We start from the raw sequence: 22094 nt of genomic DNA, 5'->3' as shown, positions 1-22094 counted from the left end.
TGCAGAGTACATCATGAGAAACGCTGGCATGGAAGAAGCACAAGCTGGAATCAAGATTGCCAGGAGAAATATCAATAACCTCAGATATGCAGATGACACCACCCTTATGGCAGAAAGTGAAGAGGAACTAAAGAGCCTCTTGATGAAAGTGAAAGAGGAGAGTGAAAAAGTCGGCTTAAAGCTCAACATTCAGAAAACTAAGATCATGGCATCTGGTCCCATCACTTCATGGGAAATAGATGGGGAAACAGTGGAAATAGTGTCAGACTTTATTTCTGGGGCTCCAAAATCACTGCAGATTGTGATTGCAGCCATGAAATTAAAAGGCACTTACTCCTTGGAAGGAAAGTTATGACCAACCTATACAGCATATTAAAAAGCAGAGATATTACTTTGTCAACAAAGGTCCATCTAGTCAAGGCTGTGGTTTTTCCAGTGGTCATGTATGGATTTGAGAGTTGGACTGTGAAGAAAGCTGAGCGCCGAAGAATTGATGGCTTTGAACTGTGGTGTTGGAGAAGACTCTTGAGAGTCCCTTGGACTGCAAGGAGATCCAAGCAGTCCATCCTAAAGGAGATCAGTCCTGGGTGTTCATTGGAAGGACTGATGCTGAAGCTGAAACGCCAATACTTTGGCCACCTGATTTGAAGAGTTGACTCATTGGAAAAGATCCTGATGCTGGGAGGGATTGGGGGCAGGAGGAGAAGCGGACAACAGAGGATGAGATGGCTGGATGGACATGTGTTTGAGTAAACTCCGGGAGTTGGTGATAGACAGGGAGGCCTGGTGTGCTGCGATTCACGGGGTCGCAGAGAGACATGACTGAGCGACTGAACTGAACTGACTGATTAAATGTATATTTGGGCTGTTTCCTGTCTTTTGCTTTTATAATATTTGTGACTGCTGTATGCTATGGCATATATTTGGGAATATATTTTATATTCCATTTTAATAGATCTAACATAGAGAGACTGTATCTATCTTTTTCATTAAGCATCATGCTCCAGGGGTTGTTCCCAATTAAATATCTGCTGAATGAAACTAAATAATTTATTTCTTCTCATTTTTTTCTAACAGCAGAAGAAGATGAAGCCGAGGCTTTTGAGGATATTGAAGGTGAGGAGTCTGAACTTCACGAAGGGTCAGAGGCCCCTGAGGTTGCTGAGGAGACCAGGGGGGTCTTACACGAGGAGTCTGACATTTTTGAAGTCCCAGAAACAGAACACGAATCAGGTTAGACTTTTATTAAAGAGTGTGTCCTTAATTCCACTGCTGCCTATTGACATGTTTGTGTGCATGTGTGTGTGTATGTGTGCTGATGTGGTATAAAGTGGAAGCAGGCTGAGATTGCAGAGATGTGCCCCCAGAGAGCAGCAGGTGGCTAAAAGTATGGTAGGAAAGCTGAGTGCTCTGCCCTGGTGGTGGCACTCTTGTCAGGGTCTGCTATATAATTTGGGGGGCACAATGTTCAAAAATCAGGAAAAAAGACTCATTAAAAATACAAGAATATAAAGCTCTTTCTTTCCTTCCTTGGTCTCTCTTAACTTGTCATAGTACTTTATGTTTGCTGTTTAAAGTCATTCTAAGTAAAGAAAAATTAAAATTTTAAGTTCTTAAGCATGAATTTTACCATTCATCTTTATGTTGCCCCAATGCCACTTTTAAATGCAAACCTAAGAAAGGATGTGATGAGGTTCCGTGGTCATTCATGCCTCTTTAAATGCCATTACCTTCATTCTGCATCTGGAGCAAGTTCTAATTTGAAGGGGAACCATGGTCAGGGCTGTCAGCATCTTCCCATCCCCAAATCACTAAGTCACACTTATTCCCACACATTGTGGGTCCTCTTAGAATTCTGTGCTCATGATGGGGTATCAGGAACGCTCATGGGAATGAGACGGCAAAGAATGGCAGACAGATCGCACATATCTCTGCTCACAGGCATGCCCTATTGTCCCTCGGGAGTCCCTTTGGATTTTGCTTACAAAACTCGACTCAAAGATCAAAATGACAACCAAAGTGCTTTAAAGTATGGGGCCATTCTGGACAAGAGTTACAGGACACCCGCACCACTTATATACCCATGAAGCCAGCCCTCCTCAAATGTCCAGTTTGGTGGGTTGGGACAGGGCAAGAAGGAGTCAATAAGGCAACAAAAGTCACTCTCAGGACTGGAGAGTGGACTTAAGCAGCAAGATTCGGCACTTCACCATGGTGGAAGCGAGGCTCATAAATACCTTGAAGCACAATTAGTATTGAATTACTCCCTCTTCTCTTGAGTATTAAACATTATAGATTCTATAGAAAGAGGACCCAACTATTATCTTAGCTAACTTGCAGGACAGTTTTCACAGTTTTACGGAATGGCTATATATAGATTTTTAAAATATATATGTGTGTGTATGTGAGACACACAAAACTTGTGTCTCAGAACTAGGAAAGACTAAGGGGAGAGAAGAAAGATAATTAGTCCTTCCTTCCCTGAAACTATCTACACTAGATCTGTACGTGAATCATGTCTTTTATTATCCAGAAAAGCAGTTGTTGATCTGTATCTTCAACAGTGCTGTTAGTTGAGATTCTCCTTAGTTTCACCACACCTACACCCACAACTGAGACTTTGGCCACTTTATGGTCCTTCGGAATATCTTTACGGGTATCTCAAGAAATTAAAAGAATGCTCAGGCATTTTTGATGCCATGAACAGAACTTTGAATGATATTTAACAACAGTTATCAGAACTGTATGTATCAATTATTATTCTGGTCAATGTCCTTTCGTGTATTTAAGAATATTCTTCACTTTCTGCCTTATTTTACTGTGTATTTTTATGCCTCCCTGGAACCGAGAAGTGGGTTCGTGTGTTTGCAGTGTAGAAAACTAAACTCTGACTGCAGATGTCTGCAGCAAAGTAAGGGCTTAGCATTAGGATGCCAAGCAAGGGAGTGGGAGACAAGCCTGAGATCCACTCCAATTTGGTCTTTGAGTTGGGGGGACTTAAGGAGGAGAGGGCTTCCCAGGTGGCACTGGTAGTAAAAAACTCACCTGCCAATGCAGAGGATGTAAGAGACATGGGTTCGATCCCTGGGTCAGGAAGATCTCCTGGAGGAGGGCGTGGCAACCCACTCCAGTATTCTTGCCTGGAGAATCCCACGGACAGAGGAGCCTGGTGGGCTGCAGTCCATAGGGCTGCAAAGAGTCGGACATGAATGAAGCAACTTAGCTCATGCACAAAGGGGAAGAACAAAGAATCTGCAGTTAATCATCATCCTGTGACATTTCTTTATCATTGTTTTGGGAGTCAGGATGCCTACAGTTTATGAATCTTTTTATGAGTATCTGGTGATTCATGATCCAGGGATCTCTTAGCTCATCTTGCCCTGGAGAAACAACCTGAGTATGTACATTAATGGTGTTATCTGATTCTGGTTGATTAGTGTTCACCTAGCACAGAAATGAGGTCAGAGGGGACAAGAAAGGGAATAATGTTTTGAATAAAGAGATTAATCAAAAACTCAGCAGGGGAACTCAGTTTTAGGGGAAATCAGTACTTTACCTGATTGGAAAAGGCACCGGAGACCCACTCCAGTACCCTTGCCTGGACAATCCCATGGACGGAGAAGCCTGGTAGGCTTCGGTCCATGGGGTCGCTAAGAGTTGGACATGACTGATCGACTTCACTTTCACTTTTCACTTTCATGCACTGGGGAAGGAAATGGCAGCCCACTCCAGTGTTCTTGCCTGGAGAATCCCAGGGACGGAGGAGCCTAGTGGGCTGCTGTCTATGGGGTCGCACAGAGTCAGATACGACTGACGCGACTTAGCAGCAGCAGTACTCTACCTAATGAGAACTGTATTATCAATTTGACATAGTATATACAATTTAAACTTTCAAAATTTTCTTTGTGCCAAAATTTTCATAAAGGAATAATGTTTTTAAAACTCGAACACTAACTATTAGATATTTTTTTAAGTATCTGAGCCTCCTGAGGATGCTACAGTTGGAGCAGAATTTCCAAAAGGATCCAGAGAGGGCCTGGAAACTAAAGAATTACCTGAAACAGGTTAGATTATAAAACAAAAGTAGTGCATAGAAGTGCTTTTCATATTCTCTTACAATTTTAGGCATAAAACCAATTTCCTACTTATTTCTTTCTATGCCAGTTGTATGCGGGTTGATGTGTGTTATATTTATCTAACTTATGTTAAAAGTGTATCTAGCCAACTTATAACAGTTTTTCAACAAATTTTATGTTCTACTTTTATTAACAAAGTTGCCATATGAAATTCATGTTATTTATCTAAATAATTTGGATTTTATTTATAAGTAACAATTCATCTACAGCCAAAACAATGAACAAAGCATAGTTGAAATATGAATTCATAAATGCATATTATTGCTTAGAACTCTAAGTTTATTTCTTTCAAATGTTTAAAAAGTATTATAAATTATTTTGGCAATACAGCTAAAGATATATGCTTCAAGGCTCTTTTTTCTTTCTTTTAACCTTTACTCCAAAGTTCTACTACCTGCATTTCCAGAAGATGGTTATCCTGATGTTCCTGAAATGGATTCAATTAAAGAGAATGTCAGCTCTTTCTACGCTGCCTGGAAACAGGTGGAAACAGCTATCAGTGACTCTTTTACTCAAATTTTAAACCTGGAGATTGCTGGCAAAACTCCAGAGGAACTACTTCAAAAAGTCGTTGAAATTATGGAAAGTAAGGGCTGCAGTAATCATAACACTTATTGTCATGAGCAAGCCATATTATGAAAAGTACTGTGAAAGTTTAAAGCCTATGGTTTATGAAGTAAAACATTCAGGATACCCAGGGATGATATTTAAAATATTTAACAACTGTCCTAGAACACCCATCAGGTTAGCCATGAGACACACAGCACTGGCCAAACTGGCCACTCGTCACGTAAAGAATTTGTAAAGGCCTGTTTGCCTACACATGTAAGCTAAGAGACCAGCCCTATAGTTAATTTTCTTAATCTTGCTACCGTAATATGTTCATATGCTTTTATCCTAAAAATGTCTTCCCAACTGTTTGTTTGTTTGTGTTTGAAAGAACCCTTTCACCATGCTGGTTGGGAGTTAACCATGGAAGATTATGATGAAGAAACAGAAGACTATCAGGCTGAAGCTGATGTCGATGAGGAGCTAGAAGAGGAAGAAGAGGAAGAGGAAGAGGTGGGAGGCTTTTCTCCTGCTCACTGCCCGTGGTCACATCACTGAAAGTGCACATATCCAGAGTGGTAACTGGCACTTCTAGACTTCAAGAAAACAAGCAGGGATCTTCAGATTTGTAAACATTTTCAACACATTTTGCCTCCACTCAGCTTCATTTGACCTCTGAAATGCCAGAGCTACTTAGACAGTATGTTACACCCATGAAAAATGGAAAGAGAATGGAAAAAATCTATACGTATTAGAGATAGAAATATTTTATACATTTAACAGAAGTGGGTGTTTATGTAAAATACAACAGTGGCATCTTTAAAGGGCTGCTGGCATGAAAACGAGTGGTTTTCTCAAAGAGGAACAACTCATTTTAGGCACTGATCTACTCCCTTGGCACCACAATTCTGATAACTATTTTCAAGTGATAGCCTCCTAGTTAAGGCATCTGTCAATAATAAAATAGGGAGTGATTCTTTTAATTCTGGTCTTTATCAATAAAGCAAAATAATAGGTTAGATAAACACTCATTTGTAATTAACTTGTTGCTTGACTTAAATCCAAATATGTGTGTGTCAAACAAAAAATGTTATGCAGTGTGGTTCTGCTAATAGCTTTTGATACATTATCCTAAGAAAATGCTGAGACTCTCAGGGTGGTTAAAGGGTGTGGGTTTTGTCCCAATAATGTTCAGACTCTCTTTTTTCAGTCAACCTTCTGCTGCCATTCTTCCGTGACCTGCTGTGGTCTGCAAGAGCATGGTGTCTTTCCTGTACCTGCAGACAGTTGTCGAGCTGTCTGTAATGTTCAAAACTTAAATTTTTAAGTATGGTCTTATTGATAATATAGATAATTTTCTATAGATATTATCTATAGATAATATAATAATTGTCCTCACTTTTACTCTTCCTAATTTACCATCCCTTCTTCCAGTGTGTTGTTAGGCTTCCTGAGAGGGGTGGTTGTCTTCTTTCTTTCTTTTATTTTATTTTCTTTTTTTGGCTCGGTGGAGTTCAGAACTCTTGCTGGAGTGCTTTAGGTGACAACATTCTCAAAATTTATGAAGGGCAAACTGATTTTTCTCCTCAGCATTCAGGAGTATAGTGCCAAATAGGCCACCTGTTCGTTGCTGAGGCCTGAGACAAGCCCAGTTACCTGAATTCCTCATACTTGCGCAGATGCAGGGTCAGGGAAGACTCCTCCCACCCATGTACCTCCTTCTTGGTCTCTTGCAGGCCCCAGAGACCACAAAGGGTGGTAGTTGCTGATGCTAACACTCCCCAGGAAATCCACAGATTTCTACACGAAAAATTCCTCCTAAGACTTGCCATCTCAATGCTCTGGTCCCTCTGATGCTTGTCTCCAGATACTCATCCAGTCCATAGTGGTAAAGAGTGTTGTATGGTTGTCTGCCCTCAGACGTCTACAGAGGCCAACCACCGCCTGCTCTAGCAGTTAACACAGAGGAGGTGGTAGAGAAAGGAGGAGAGTCTTTAGAGCACCATTTTCCCAGAATCCCTTGCTCCAAGACCCCCCGCCCCCAACCCTTACCACTATTACACACATACCTCACATTTTTTTAACTGAAATTCAAATGTAACTGGTGAGCCTTCACTTTTTATTTTCTAAAAGTCTGGCAGCCTTACTTTAAGTGCATTTATTGAAAAACAAGAAAGACTAGAGAAATTAATTAGGCATTCAAGTCAAGAACCTAGAGAAAAAGAGCATAGCACAATAGACCAAATAAAGTAAAAAGAAGGAAATTAAAGGCAAAAATTAATGAAATAGGGAAAAAAGACCAAATAAAAGCAGTAGGCCTACCTTCAAAAAAAAATGAAAAATTGGTTTACTGACAAGAGCAATAAAATAAACCTCTGGCAAGTAAAATGAGGTAAAAAGAAGGAGGAGTAAATAACATTTGAAACAGAAATCAGATTTTGAAAGAGGTTCATTTTAAATTACAAGTTTATACTAACAAATTTTAAAGTCAAAATGAAAAGAAGTTTCAAAATACAAATTACTAAAGTATGCTTAAGATGAAAGATAAAAGCTGGACAAACAAAAATAACTGTAGGGAGTTATAGAGCTTTTCTTGTTGGTTAGATAAGTCTTATGTTATAAATCTTCCATAGCATAGAAAAATTTCAATACTTTCCAGCTCATTTTGAAGCTTGCATAACCCTGACACAAAAATTGAATGAGTGACACAAGAAAAGTAGAGATTAGTTTTACACATTTACAGAAAGTTGTCTTTTACATCTTGTTTGGGGGGAGAAAAAGTGTGTTGTACAATAGTCATGCAAAGTATTATTTCATTGTTATCTTAAAAAATAATGCATTTGTGCCTAAATTTGTGTCTTTGTATGTACATGTGTAAGCTATACTGAGAAAAATGAGTCTGAAAAGATACACATAAAATGATTAAGTGTTAAGACAGTACTGGAAGGGAAAGGTGAGAGGAAATGGTCACTCTTCATGCATTGTGGTTACGTTTTTAATATTTTTACAGCAAGCATGCATTGTACAACACAGAAAATTATTTTTAAAATATACTTTACTTTAAATATAGGGCTTCCCTCATAGCTCAGTTGGTAAAGAATGTGCCTGCAATGCAGGAGACCCCAGTTCGATTCCTGGGTTGGGAAGATCCCCTGGAGAAGGGATAGGCTACCCACTCCAGTATTCCTGGGCTTCTCTTATGGCTTAGCTGGTAAAGAATCTGCCTGCAATACAGGAGACCTGGGTTTGATCCCTGGGTTGGTAAGATCCCCTGGAGAAGGGAAAGGCCACCCACTCCAGTATTCTGGCCTGGAAAATTCCATGGACCATCCATGGGGTTGCAAAGAGTCAGACACAACTGGACATCTTTCACTTTCACTTACTTTAAATACATTGCAAGAGTCCCTAAGGGACTTTACACATGGTTTCTTCATCTACTGCATTTCCAATGGAACAAAACAAATTTTCTCCAAATTATTTGATTACATATCCACTAAGTAGGAAACAAAGCAAATCCTGAGACATCTCCCATTTTTATTTTCAATGAATAAGAAGTTGTGACCCTGACTCAGCTTTTACTTCTTGGAAATAATTTTATTTTAGAAACTGACTTCACAGTGACCCTGCATCCACACATTATGGGGGTTTTTATTACACACTTGTCTATAGAGGGCTCGGGACACCGTCATTCTCAGTGCTGCTTCATTTTCTTTATAAAATAAAGACACTTGGGATTTGAACTCAGAGGAATATGAGAAACCGATTTTTTTTATGAATTCAAATAGTACAAGAACTGGTCTCTTGTGGATTGTTTTAAAGGGATATTGTTATGGATTAAATACTATTCAAAGATGCATTTTTATAATTCCCTCTTTAGTATTATGAGAACAGTGCATTAGTAGTGTTCTTCAAACTCTGAATGATATTTCTAGAATGAAGATATAATTAAGGAGAAGAGAAGGCATTTGGGAGATACAAAGCACTTCTGTCCAGTGGCTCTCAAAGAAAACTTCGTCCTACAACCAGGCACCCCAGAAGAAGCAGCTAAATATCGAGAAAAGATCTATTACTTTTCAAGTCCTGAGGCTAAAGAAAAGTTTTTGGAGCAACCTGAGGAGTATGTGGCTCATGATGAACCATTAAAGGTGAAAACAATATTCCTATCCTGACAACTGGTCCTGCATCCTTGTTTAGAGACTTGTTACCAGTCTCCACCATTTTACTCAATGGTGAAGTCACCAATATAATAAAACAGTATGGTGGCAATATCTAGGTTTTAAGAACAACTTTTTGGAATATAACATAATCTAATTATCTATTTGATATCTTCAGTAATGCCTTACATCAAACCAACACATATTTTTTTAGCTGAAGTATTTAATGGGAAGTCACAGTTGAATTTATTGCTTGTAATTTTATTGGATTTATTTTATTGCCTAATCATTTTTTGATGTACCATTTTAACATCTAATTTCTTGTTAGACTTTCTCCCCACAATATTGTGATTTTGCCATTGTGGATATGAAATAGTACTTAGGAAATCTTTGGACATATCATCCTTTCTTTCTCTTAATTATTTTATTAGTATAATTCCCTTGGGATTACAAAATCAAAATTATAAGTCATAGTATATTGTCGTGGGGCTTCCCTGGTGTCTCAGCAGTAAAGAATCTGCCTGCCAGTACAGGAGAGGTGGGTTCGATCCCTTTGTAAGGTTATAGTGTATTGAAAATGAAAATTAAGGAGTAGTAGAGGAGTACTAGAGGACTTTAAAAGAAATAAGAGAAAAAGAAAAATAGAAAATAGAAGAGAAAAAGGAAAGAAAAAAAAAGAAGAAAAAAGAAAAAAAAAGAAAGAAAGAAAAAAAAAGAAAGAAAAAAAAAATTTTTTTTCCCCCTAATTAAAAAATCGTAAAAGTCTATGGAAATGAAAGTTAAGGAGTAATGGGGGAGTAATAGGGGATTTTAAAGGAAAATAAAAGAGAAAAAAGAGAAAAAAAAAGAGAAAAAAGTAAAATTATATCTAGGAGTTTCTCTGGAGCTGTTGCGGTCAGTGTGGGTTCGGCTCAGTTTCAGATAGCTCCTCGTTCCAGCTTACGCTTCTCGATATCTACAGGCCCCTTCCGGTGTAGTCAATGTTTCCTAGAGGGATTTTAATCTGTTGCACCAGTCCCTTCTGAAGCGGTTCCCTTTGTTTATTTGGCTTCTGTTTGCCGGTCTCTTCAGAGCCTCATTTCCGCCCTGACACAGGCGGGCGGAGGTGGACTCTTATTCAGGTAGCTAGTTCCGTCGCTCTGAGGGGAGGGGCTTGCGCTGCAGGGAGAGGCTGGCGCTGTGGGGACAGGCTTGCGCCGCGGGGATGGGCTGAGGCTGCTTTCTCCGTCTGCGCTGCTCAGGCTCCCGGCTGTTCTATATGGGGCGCGCCCCGCCCTGCGCGAGGTTCCGGCCCTCGGGTGTTCCACAAAAGCGCGGAACGAAAAGCTGCGCCCGCTCTCAGTGCCTTCCCCGTCAGAGCGGTCCAGGCAGCCAGGGGCTTGGTGGGCGCTCTCTCCCCAGGTGTGGCGCGCCCACTCCCTTCCGCGGACCCAGTCTCAGTTTCCGCTGGCGCCAGTCGGGTGCGTGCGCCTTCCGCCCTCCGCGTCCCCAGCCCCAGTCCCCACCCGCGCCGGTCGGGTGCCTGCGCCCTGTGTCTCGCCGCGACCTTCCCCTCCCCCCTGCCTCCTGCCTCCAGCGGGGCTGGGCCGGTCCGCAGCCTGCGAGCTCTTCTCTGGATTTTCTCGGTCTCTTTGTTCTGCGAACAGCCGGCAGTGTGTTCGGGCCGGTTAATTTACTCTCTCTCTTTTGGTCTCCCACAGTTCAAGTTGGCAACTCACAGAAGCTCCCTCCGATTGTCCTCAGGGCACTCAGGCCCGGACCCTACCCCAAGCAATGCCGCCTAAGACTTCCCGGGACGGATCTCCGTCCTTAGCTCTTTTGTCTCACTTTTTATCTTTTATATTTTGTCCTACCTCCTTTTGAAGACAATGGGCTGCTTTACTGGGCGCCTGATGACCTCAGCTAGCGATCAGAAGTTGTTTTGCGAAGTTTGCTCTGCGTTCAGTTATTCTTTTGATGAATTTGTAGGAGAGAAAGTGGTCTCCCCGTCCTACTCCTCCGCCATCTTGGCTCCTCCCGGTTCGATCCCTTTGTATGGAAGATGCCCTGGAGAATGAAATGACAACCCACTCCAGTATTCTTGAAAATTCCATGGACAGAGGAGCCTAACAGGCTACAGACCATGGGGTTGCAAAGAGGTGGGCATGACTCAGCCACTAAACAACATATTGTCAGGACTTTCAATAATACTGATGCCTTGCTAAACAGAACATGTAAAACACAATTTAAACTCTTCCAGATAATTTGGACCATTTTCATGGCTATTGCATGCACCTTTAAACTCTTCTCTGAACATTTCCTTCACAAGGACAAAAGGTGATGAGGCTGTTCTTGCTTCCCTCTGCTGCTCAAAATCCATTACTGCCAGCCCCTTTGAGGCTCATTCCATCCAAATATATCACCATCTCCCACTCCTGCTGTCACCTATAAATATCAGAGTCATTGCCCCACATTTACGAAAGATTTATCTGCTCCTTCATCCCAAACATCATTGTTCTTGACCAGCTTGAGCATCAGTGGACAGTCCATACACTTGGATCTCTGTGGATTCTCTGGTTTGGGGGCTTCCCTATCTCCCATGGACAAAGGAGCCTGGTGAACTACAGTCCACACAGGTCACAAAGAGTCAGACTTGACTGAGTGACTAACACTTTTACTACTTTCACTTTATCTCCAATACAGAGATTACAGATTTAATGAAGGCACCTCTAACATTCCTGTATCAGTGGGCTTTTTGTTTGGTAGAGAGGTTTTGGTGGTGGTGGTGGTATTTTTATCGTACTAAGAAAATGTCTTTGCATTCTTCCATAATTAAAACTTTTTAAAAGAAACAAAATTAATTTTATTTTATTAAATGCCTTTTGGCACTGGATCTCAAGATGCTCTGTATTTGTTGATGCTCCCTAGGATCATGGTTGATGCCATGAATCATGTTAATTGGTATCCTAATGTCAAAACATCCTTGAGTTTGTGAAGTAATAATTCAGTCTTAGGGAGAGCAGTTAATAAGCCTTAGGTTTTCTAAATTCTTAAAGCTGCTTCCTCTTCACTGTCCCTCTCCTCTACTCCCATCCTTGATTTATCCCCTATTTCAGGCTCCACCATTAAGAGTATGCCTTCTCGGCCCCCATGGCTCTGGCAAAACTGTCTGTGGAAGACAGCTGGCAGAAAAATTGGGCATTTTTCATATTCAGTTTGAAGAATTTCTTCAAGAAAAACTAATGCTCAAAACTGAAAAGAAAGTTGGACCTGAATTTGAGGACGATTCTGAGGATGAACAACTTGTAAAACAAGAACTTGAAGAGCTTGCAATTAAGGCCAATGTTACAATTGAGGAAGAAAATACAAAGAAGCTGGTAGGAATATTAATACTTTCTTTGCAGATAATTGTGCTTACTGGTGTTACTTTGAGAGAGTAGAATATAAGTAGTATAAAACTCCATATATAAAATTTCAAAGAAGTAAAATAAAAAATAGCCCATAAAAGTAATTTAAGAGTCATCTTCTCAATATGTTAAATACAGATCTTGATACTCATCTAGAATATAGAGTACTGAGTTTTACATGACTCCAGTGAAAAACAGAAAAGCTTTCCCTGACAAGAGTGTTGTATAGCATTTATTTGGGGCTGTTATTTGATGGACTACCCAGATGGTTCAGTGATAAAGAATCTGCCAATGCATGAGATGCAGGTTCAATCCCTGCATCAGGAAGATTTTCCTGGAGAAGAAAATGATAACCAGCCCCAGTATTCTTGCCTAAGAAATCCCATGGACAGAGGAGCCTGGTGGACTAAAGTCCATGGAGTCGCAGAGTCCAACACGACTTAGTGACTAAACAACAATATTATTTGAGATGTCTGCTCTAGATGATAAGATTTCTGTTATTGTGTTCTGTTTTCTATTTACTAATAATACTATAAAAAAATCTGCCCCCACACCAGTAGAGATCTCAAAATATTAATTTCTAATAATCCCTCATAAGAAAGTTTGTATGTATCTTTTTGTTGTTCTTCAGCACTCAGTCGTGTCTGACTCTTTGCAGCCTCATGGACTGCAGCATACCAGGCTTCCCTGTCCTTCACCATCTCTCGGAGTTTGCTCAAACTCATGTCCATTGAGTCGATGATGCCATCCAACTATTTCATCATCTGTCACCCCTTCTCCTCCTGACCTCAATGTATCTCTTAGGTGGTTTCTATCTGGGCGTATAGAGAAAGTTCATTATTTTAACTTGCCTTTTAACCATTTCTGATATATCTGAACCCTTTTTTTCCAAATGATCTTCTATAAATGGACACAGGTACAGACTATATTAGATGACTGCCTGCCTGGTCCATTCTCTAATCAAGATGTAGAATGAGTAGTTATAAGATAGGTGACAAAAATCAGTTAAGCTTTATAGGTGTGCGATATAGACTGATCTTGGTTTTAGTAAAAATGATGAGACAATAAAAATTAGTCATGCTACTTACTAGTAGCTCCTCTTAGCAATAATAAATATAATTTCATATCCATCCTAAAGGAAATCAGTCCTGAATATTCATTAAAGGACTGATGCTGAAGCTGAAACTCGAATACTTTGGCCACTTGATCCAAAGAACCAACTCATTGGAAAAGACTCAGATGATGGGAAAGATTGAAGGCAGAAGGAGAAGGGGACGACAAAGGATGAGATGGTTGGATGACATCACCGGCTCAATAGACATGAGTTTAAGTAAACTCTAGGAGTTGGTGATGGACAAGGAGGCCTGACATGCTGCAGTCCATGGAGTCGCAAAGAGTAGGACATGACTGAGCGAATGAATTGAACTGAACTGATATTAAATATTAGTTTAAAGAAAAGAACTCAGATTTTTAAATGATTACAAACAACAGTATAAATAATGACCTGAGAAAAACAGGTCTTATATTAACTATGTAACATATTACTATTTATTAATATAGAATTTTAAGTTTTGTTTGTTTTATAATTTTTGTTTGTAGCCTCAGGAAGTGCAACTTACAGACGAAGAAGAAGCAATCAGATTAAACCTAACAGAAAATGAGCCATTGCCTCCTGAAATCCTTGAAGCAATTCTTTCTGAGTGGTGGTTTAAGGAACCGATATGGTATCTTTATTTATATAGACTTTTATACACTTATTGACTCTCATTTGCTTTATTCTTAAAAGTTAAAAATGTAATCCAACATAAGTTAAGAATTTTCTCCTTTACTCCAATGTAAACTAGTGATTCCACCCATTAAAAATATCTAGGAGGTTATTTTTAAAATACTGATGCCAGAGACTCCAAACAATTGAATTAAAATTTGAGGTGCAAGGTTGGGACCTAGGCATTGGAGCCTCCCAGGGGATTCTAATGTGTAGTCGTGACTGTGTGTGTGTGTGCTTAGTCACTTGGTCATGTCTGACTCTTTGCAACCCGATGGACTGTAGCCCATCAGGCTTCTCTGTCCATGGGATTCTCCAGGCAAGAATACTGGAGTGGGTAGTCATTTCCTTCTTTAGGGGATCTTCCCAAGACCCCTGACCAGGGATCAATCCCAAGACCGGGGATTGAATCCAGGTCTCCTGCATTGCAGGTAGATTCTTCGCCATCTGAGCCACCAGGGAAGCTCAGCCATGATTAGGAAATACTTGCTTAATACATGTATTAAGCATACATCTTGATAAAAAGATTACTGCTAATCACGAAGAACAAATATCCCAAGTTAATGATTTTAGTGCTTTTCTACGTATGGGAAAATGCAAGAATCTGGGGTCATTGAAATCCTTCCTGAGATATGCAGTCTACTATCTAGGGGCCCATTTATCCAGTAGACAGAATGCCTCACCCTATTTTTTTCATTCTGAATTCTTCTCAGGGTGCATTGTCAGTAGGTGACTGCAGTGGGTTGTGATTTAACCCCCATATTACTGGTTGGCGAGCAACACACTTTTTTTATGCTGTGTTTATTGTTCACATCACTTAATAACTGTCCATAGTCTTACACCTTTACCAAAAGCCAGGAACAACTTGACCCCAGACAGAACAAATTTAAGAGTTACAGGTCACCAGAATGTAAAACTTTGCCTCAATTTCCTAAACACAATCTCTTACCTTGATATCCACCAGAAGAAAGTGAAATGATATTTACAGTACTGCTAATAGCAAACACATATATGGAACTTACTGTGTGTAAGATACTGTTCTTCTATTTTGTATTCATATTAATTTCCTTGATCCTTATAACTACCCTATGGGTCAGGAACTTTTGTTTTCTCATTTTGGAGATAAGGAAACTATATCAATGAGAATTAAAAAAACCTAGCAGGTCCCAGTGCTCCTCTTGTCATTCTTTTACTTAGTTCCTGACATAACTGAGTAAGTTAGATTATTAGTCACTTTAATTTTAATTTCTTATTACCTAAATTAGATCAATAGTTGAGGTAAACTTAGGCATGTTGCTTGCAACAACATAATCATGGGATGTTCTTCATTAACTTAGCTCTTAATCTCACATCAAACACACACACACACAAAAACAACATATGGATTGAAGGAAAGTAAAAAGTGAAATTCTAAAAGCCTAAATAAAATAGGTGAACATTAGCACTACATTCAAAACTTATTATAATGAAAAGTTTGTAATAGCATGAGAAATTTTAGTATATAATGTTAAACTAAAAAAAGACGATGCACAGTTATTTACGATAGAAAGTTCAACAAATGAAGAACAAACTAGAAAGGAACAAAACAAAATGTCGATAACCTCTTGGATATGAGATTATAGATAATTTTGTCCTTTCTTTGTGCTTTTCTTCATTTCTTATTTTCTATCATGAAATACAGTGCTTTTATAATTAGGAAAAAATCAGCACATTTTAAAAAGGCCTCAATCCTAGAGAGAGCTTATTAGTTACTGAGGTATAGCTAATTGCATTACATTACTGAGGTATAATGGTAGAAATGAAAATGTTGATTCAGAAAAGGGTTTGCCGAGACTTAGCTACTGTATGTGAGAAGCAGGAGGGAGTTGAAGGGTCTCTGAAGTTTGGCCCTGGACACTAGTGAGTCAGAGGAAGAGCCATGTAGAAGGGTAACAGTGAGCGTGATTTTTGATAGTATGATGCATATATAACTCCTGAAGGGCACTCAGATAGAGAACCTAGGCAGTTTGTTGAAAATTCTAAATAAAAATTCAAAAAAGAGCTTGGATGTAGAGGTAAAGATTTAGATGTCATTGACAAAGAAGTGACAACTCGAACAGAAAAGATTTTGCTGAAGGCATCTCTGAAGAAAAGGAAACATATCTTAATGCAATATATATAAATTTTCCCATTTAATTAGAAAGGATACAACATTTCTAAATGCCAGTTAAGAGTTAACACTATCAAATGTTCTTGAAAATGCTATTCATATGAAGAAGAAAATGTATATTTAAATATAAATAGTTAAACCAAATTTTAGAGAAACAGAACAAGTTCATTCAAAAAGGGACCAAACTAAACCAAGCCAAGTTCTCCAAGCCTGTGTATGTGTTCAGTCACTGATTTGTGCCCAACTCTTTGTGACCCCGTGGACTGTAGCCCACCAAGCTCCTCTGTCTGTGGGATTATCCAGGCAAGAATACTGAAGTGGATTGCTATTGCCTCCTCTAGGAGATATCCCTGACCCAAGGATTGAACCCATGTTTCCTGCATCTCCGGCATTAGCAAGCAGATTCTTTTTTTTTTTTTTTTTTTGGTGGGATTACAAGTGACACTGTTTATTTGTGCTTTTTGTATTTAAAGATTTATATAAAAACATGCACTGCTGTGTCATTTAAATGTTATTTTAAAAGCATTCCATGGAATAAATTAGCATATAAACATACAATGTAGTGCAGGTTATTGATTTAGAAGTGAAAAATCAGAAACCATAGAAGAATGAACAAATTATTAATATATTTTTACATGATAGATTCACTCAGCAAGCAGATTCTTTCCCACTGCACTACCTGGGAAGCCCTCTCCAAGCCTGACTGTATTATAAATATTCCCTAATGAAAATGTGTTAACATTCCAAGTTATTTTCATGATTCTTAAAGTTTTATCATACTTGGGCAAGTTTGATGATCCTATTTGAATATAATCACCCTACACATATGAGCCAAGAAAACATTAATAGTTGTCACTGGTTACAAAAAGAGCGAGGGGAGAGGGCATGAATTGTCTCATGGAAAGGAACATCATTAGGAGAAAAATGACTAAAAGGATTCTCAATAAAGAAGGGTTGGGGTAGGGAGGCAGCCCAACAAACTCTTTACATAAAGGGTGACGCCTTCATTAGGCTGGGCATTCATCCCAAGCAGAGAACTTACTTTCTCCTTCCCTGTGATCTTCTCACAACTTTTAGTAAGCTGGTATTTAACAATAATTGTTTATAAACTGATTGACTGCAATGTTGTACTATAAATATCAAATATTATAACTTTAATGTAATTTGATACATTTGGGAGAAGCAGCAGCATGTTTATACAAGTAGAAATATTAAAAGAAATAAAAGATGCTACAGTAAACTATTTAAACTTTTTAAAAGTTTCATTGGACATCTAATATAAAGTTGAGATTTAGCAGTACTTTTTTTTCATTTTTAAATCAATATTTATAATAGAACAGTTTAAAAAAATAAAGTAAATTATGAAATTTCCACATAGTTCCACAGGTTTTGTATTAGATGGTTTCCCGCGGTATCCCGATGAGGTCCAGTTCCTGGGGGAACATGGGCTTTTCCCAGATGCTGCTGTGTTTATACAAGTTGATGATCAAGATATTTCTGATCGCCTCCTTCCTGTCCAAATTGGAAAGTGGAAAGTGAAACAAAACAAGAAATTGGAAAGGAAAAAACTCATCAAAGAAATGAAGGCAAAAATCAAGGTATGTATCCTTTTGAAAAAGCATGAGGGTAAATGTGTTCAGCAACTATCCAGTTTCTAAAGTGACCTTTACAAAAATGTAGTTTTCTGATTTTAATACCACATTCAGTATGCAAACTATTTTTATCAAATTTTGACAATTTATCATGAAAGAGTTAAGCATTACTTGAGGCCTTTGTGATTATCTACATGTTAATGCTTCTCTCTTCAAGGCAAATAAAATTAAAGATAGTGGCTGCACCAAAGTATCCTTGTACTAGACATGGGAGCACAGTGAACAAGGCAGCAAGTAGAGCAAACCTTAAAACACAGAGACAAAATTTTCATTGACTTTCACTAGCTCCTGGAATGTTGATACCAACCATCAAGGTCATTTTAGTCCATAGTGAAATAAATCCAGGTATTAGCCTAGAATATCTTTTCTTAAACTGTATTCTGAGAAGTTTCCATAAAATGTTCAGAAGTGTCATAGGGAACCTATGCGATTGCACTCCTAGGACTCTATCTAATAAAAATGAAAACAGTCCATGTAAAAATGTGTTTGTGAAAATTTACACAGCATTGTTCATGATAGCCAATAAGTGGAAACAACTCAATGTCCATCAACTGATGAATGGATAAACAAAATGTGACAAATATCCAGATAAGTTCCCTTGGGTTACAACTCCAGGTGGCAACATAGGAGTCTTCTGAACTCAGTCTACTCTGAAAGAAACCCAGAAACTAGTTGGAGAAACCAGTCTAGGAGAAGCTAGATTCCTGCAGATTGGGTAAATGAGAAAATACCCACATCACCTATTAATACATCAAAACAGCTACTACCTGAAGATCTTGGCTTCCTATCAGTTTATACGGACTGTGATCCTCCCGTTTGGGACACTGATAGGTCATGGCACACCGTTAACTTTGGGAGCCGCTGAAAACCAAGAAGATGGCTTACACAAGCACAAAGGCTTGAGAGATGGCCAGGACCTCAGGCCAACCTGAGCTGTATTCATCTGCTACACAAGACCACCTGTCAAGACTGGGAGAGGTGGCTGCTTTATCTAATGTGCAGAAACCAACACATAGAGTCAAAGAAAATGAAGAAACAGAGGAATATATTCTGAACAGAGGAAGAAGATAAAACTCCAGAAACAAACCTTACTAAAACAAAGATAAGTGATTTATCTGATAAATAGTTAGAAATAATGGTCATAAGGATGCTCACCAATGTCAGAAGAACAATGCATAAACAAAGTAAAAAACTTCAACAAACAGAAAATAAAAGTACCAAACAGAAGTCATAGAGCTGAAGAATATAGTAACCAAACTAAAAAATTCAGCAGAGGGATTCAATAGCAGACTCTAGACACATAAATCAGCGAAACAGAGTAGAAAGCACAGAAATAATCCCACGCATATATTGTCAGTTAATTCATGACAAACTAGCCAAGAATGTACAATGGAGAACAGATGTTCTCTTCAATAAATGGCATTGGGAAACCTGTACAGCCACATGTATAAGAATAAGACTTGACACCTATCTTATACCGTACACAAAAATCTACTCAAAGTAGATCAAAGACTTGAAACACAAGCCCTGAAACCCTAAAACTCCTATAACAAAAAGGGGTAAGTTCCTTCACATCAATCTTGGCAATAACTTCTTTTATTTGACACCAAAAGCAAAAATAAATAAGTGGGACTACCTCAAACTAAAAAAATCTTCTTCCAAGCAAAAGAAACCATTAACAAAATAAAAGACAGTCTAGGAAATAGGAGAAAGTATTTGCAAATCATATACCTGATAACGGGTTAAAGTCCAAATTACATAAAGAACTCACACCACTCAGTATCAAAAAACCAAACAATTACATGGAACTCCGCTCAGTGTTATGCGGAAGCCTGGATAGGAGGGGAGTTTGGGGGAGGATGGGTATTGTACAGCTCCGTCCCTCTGCTGAAACATTGTTAATGTTAATTGTTAATGTTAACAGCATTGTTAATCGGCTATACACTAGTACAAAATAAAAAGTTTAAACAGAAAAAAACTATGTGAAGGACTTATATAATATTTAATGCATAGTAAGTACTCAATATATGTTCATTCATCCTTTCATTCATTGAACACATGCTGTGGAACACTTATGTGTCAGGCTGGAGATAAATAACAATAGACAAAGCAGACAAAAATTCTGTGTTTGTGGCAATACCATTTCAATGAGAGACAAATAAGTAATAAATAAAGTATTATATTCAATTATAATAAGGGAAATAGAGAACAGTAAATTGTGGGAGGGGAATAGGGAAGAGGGAGTTGAGAGAGAAAAAAAAACCAAGCAATCTAATTTTTTAAGTGGGCAGATGAACTGAATAAATATTTTTCCAAAGAAGGCATGACCAACAGATACATGAAAAGGTGCTCAACATCAGTAATCATAAGATAAATGCAGATCAAAATCACAATGAGATATCACCTCTCACACCTGTTAGAGTGTCTAAATAAAAAAAGAGAACAGAGATAAATGCTGATGAGGATGTTGAGAAAAGGAACCCTTGTACACTGTTGATAAGAATGTCACTGTGGAAATCAGTATGGAGGTTCCTCAAGTAATTAAAAAATAGAATTACCATATGATCCAGGAATCCCACTTCTGGGTATATGTGTCCAAAGGAAACAAAGTCACTATCTCAAAGAGATATATCTTCTCCCATGTTCATAGCAGCATTATTCACAATAGTCAAGGTATAGAAACAACCTTTGTCTGTCAACAGATGAATGGACAGAGAAGATGTGGTATATGTATATATACAATGGGATATTGTTCAGCCATGGGAAGGAAGGAAATCCTGCCATTTGCAACAACACAGATGAAGCTTGAGGGCATTATACCAAGTTAAACAAGCCAGACAGAGAAAGACAAATACTGCAAGGTATCACTTGTATGTGGAATCTGAAAAAAAAATCAAACTCATAGAAACAGAAAGCATAAAAGTGGTTGCCATGGGCTGGGGGGTGTGGGAAATGGGGAGAGGTTGGTAAGATGATATAAAAAAGTTCAGTTATAATATGAAAAAGGCCTAAGGATCTAATGTATAACATGATGACTATAGTTGATAATATTGTACTGTGTAATTGAAATTTGGCAAGAGAGTAGAACTTAAATGTTGTCATACACACACGATAAGTATGTGAGGTGATGGATGTGTTACTTAACCAAATGGGAGAAGAGTCCTTTCACAATGTATATGTACCTCAAATCTTTATGACACACACATTAAATAGCTCCCATTTTTACAAAGCTGGAAAAATAATAAATATAGTATATTCATATAATGGAGTAGTACTCAGTATTTGAAAGGAATGAATTATTGATACTCCCTACAAAAGATCACTGTGCTAAGTGAAAGAAACCAGGCAAAGAAAATAGTATTATATGTACTCTATGATCCATTCCATTTATATGACATGTCTTGAAAGGACTCGTTTACAGATCTGGATTGAGTAGAATGAATGGAACTTTCAAATCTGGAACTGAGAAGACCAAGATGAGACATGAGCGCAGTGGTAAATTATGTGATAGTCTTCTATGCTGAAGAGAAATTGTTGTGTTCCATGTGGCCATAGGCAAAAGAAACACCATTGGTAGGAGACAGGTACAGGAAGATGTATTTCTTTACTAGTAAGACTTTCCAAAAAGAACAAAGACCGAAGGCAGTTGAGCTACTTATCGAAGGCAGATAAGCATAGACTAAGTAGACATTTGGTAGGGAGAATATGGAAGAAAGCTCTCTAGTGTCAGAGAGCTAATCAGTTAATTCCAATTCTGAGATACAATGAGTTAAATTATTGGATACATTATCACAACCCAATACTCATTAATGCATTACATGTTAAAACCATGAAGATCCTCTTTCACTGCTCAGACACAGTTGTCAAATTCTTTACATCCTGGACTTAGTTGGAGGAAATCCCTCTAAAGGCATTTCCATCCATCCATTTGCACCACCACACTAAGACTGCATGTCCTAGAACTAAGATTGCATGCCCTGGAACATGGACCTGGTGATCCAGTGGCTAAGACTCCACGTTCCCAATGCAGGGGCCCAGGTTGGATCTCTGGGAACTGGAACCCACATGCTACAACTAAGAGTTCACGTGTCACAACAAAGATGGAAGATCCTGTGTATAGCAACTAAGATCCTGTGAAGCACTCCCCCCCAAAAAAAAGGATTGCCTGTCCTAGGCATCCGTGGCCAGCACAAAATCAAGGCAAGCCCAGCTCTCAGTCTTCCAAGAACTATGAAAGTAAGGAGGGAGATGTGGAGAGACCCCAAGCTTCACACTCTGCTGTGTGACATCCTTCGCTTTTCTG

The 22094-nt window shown here is 38.7% G+C and overlaps 1 protein-coding gene across 1 annotated transcript in view; it reads left to right on the top strand.

Annotated features, from left to right (window-relative positions):
• Nucleotides 1–22094, top strand: part of AK9 (adenylate kinase 9) — a 111396-nt gene that overhangs the window by 61820 nt on the left and 27482 nt on the right. Inside the window, exons 18-25 of the mRNA XM_043439340.1 lie at nt 1078–1233; nt 3975–4064; nt 4522–4722; nt 5077–5198; nt 8618–8830; nt 11935–12195; nt 13825–13949; nt 17518–17737. Coding sequence (XP_043295275.1) covers nt 1078–1233; nt 3975–4064; nt 4522–4722; nt 5077–5198; nt 8618–8830; nt 11935–12195; nt 13825–13949; nt 17518–17737 — 1388 coding nt within the window. The remainder of the gene's footprint in view (nt 1–1077; nt 1234–3974; nt 4065–4521; nt 4723–5076; nt 5199–8617; nt 8831–11934; nt 12196–13824; nt 13950–17517; nt 17738–22094) is intronic.

This window comes from Cervus canadensis, chromosome 20, assembly GCF_019320065.1.
Source record: "Cervus canadensis isolate Bull #8, Minnesota chromosome 20, ASM1932006v1, whole genome shotgun sequence".
NCBI classification, from domain to species: domain Eukaryota; kingdom Metazoa; phylum Chordata; class Mammalia; order Artiodactyla; family Cervidae; genus Cervus; species Cervus canadensis.
The sequence above is the reverse complement of the archived record's forward strand: the minus strand, read 5'-3'. Positions and strand labels throughout refer to the sequence as shown.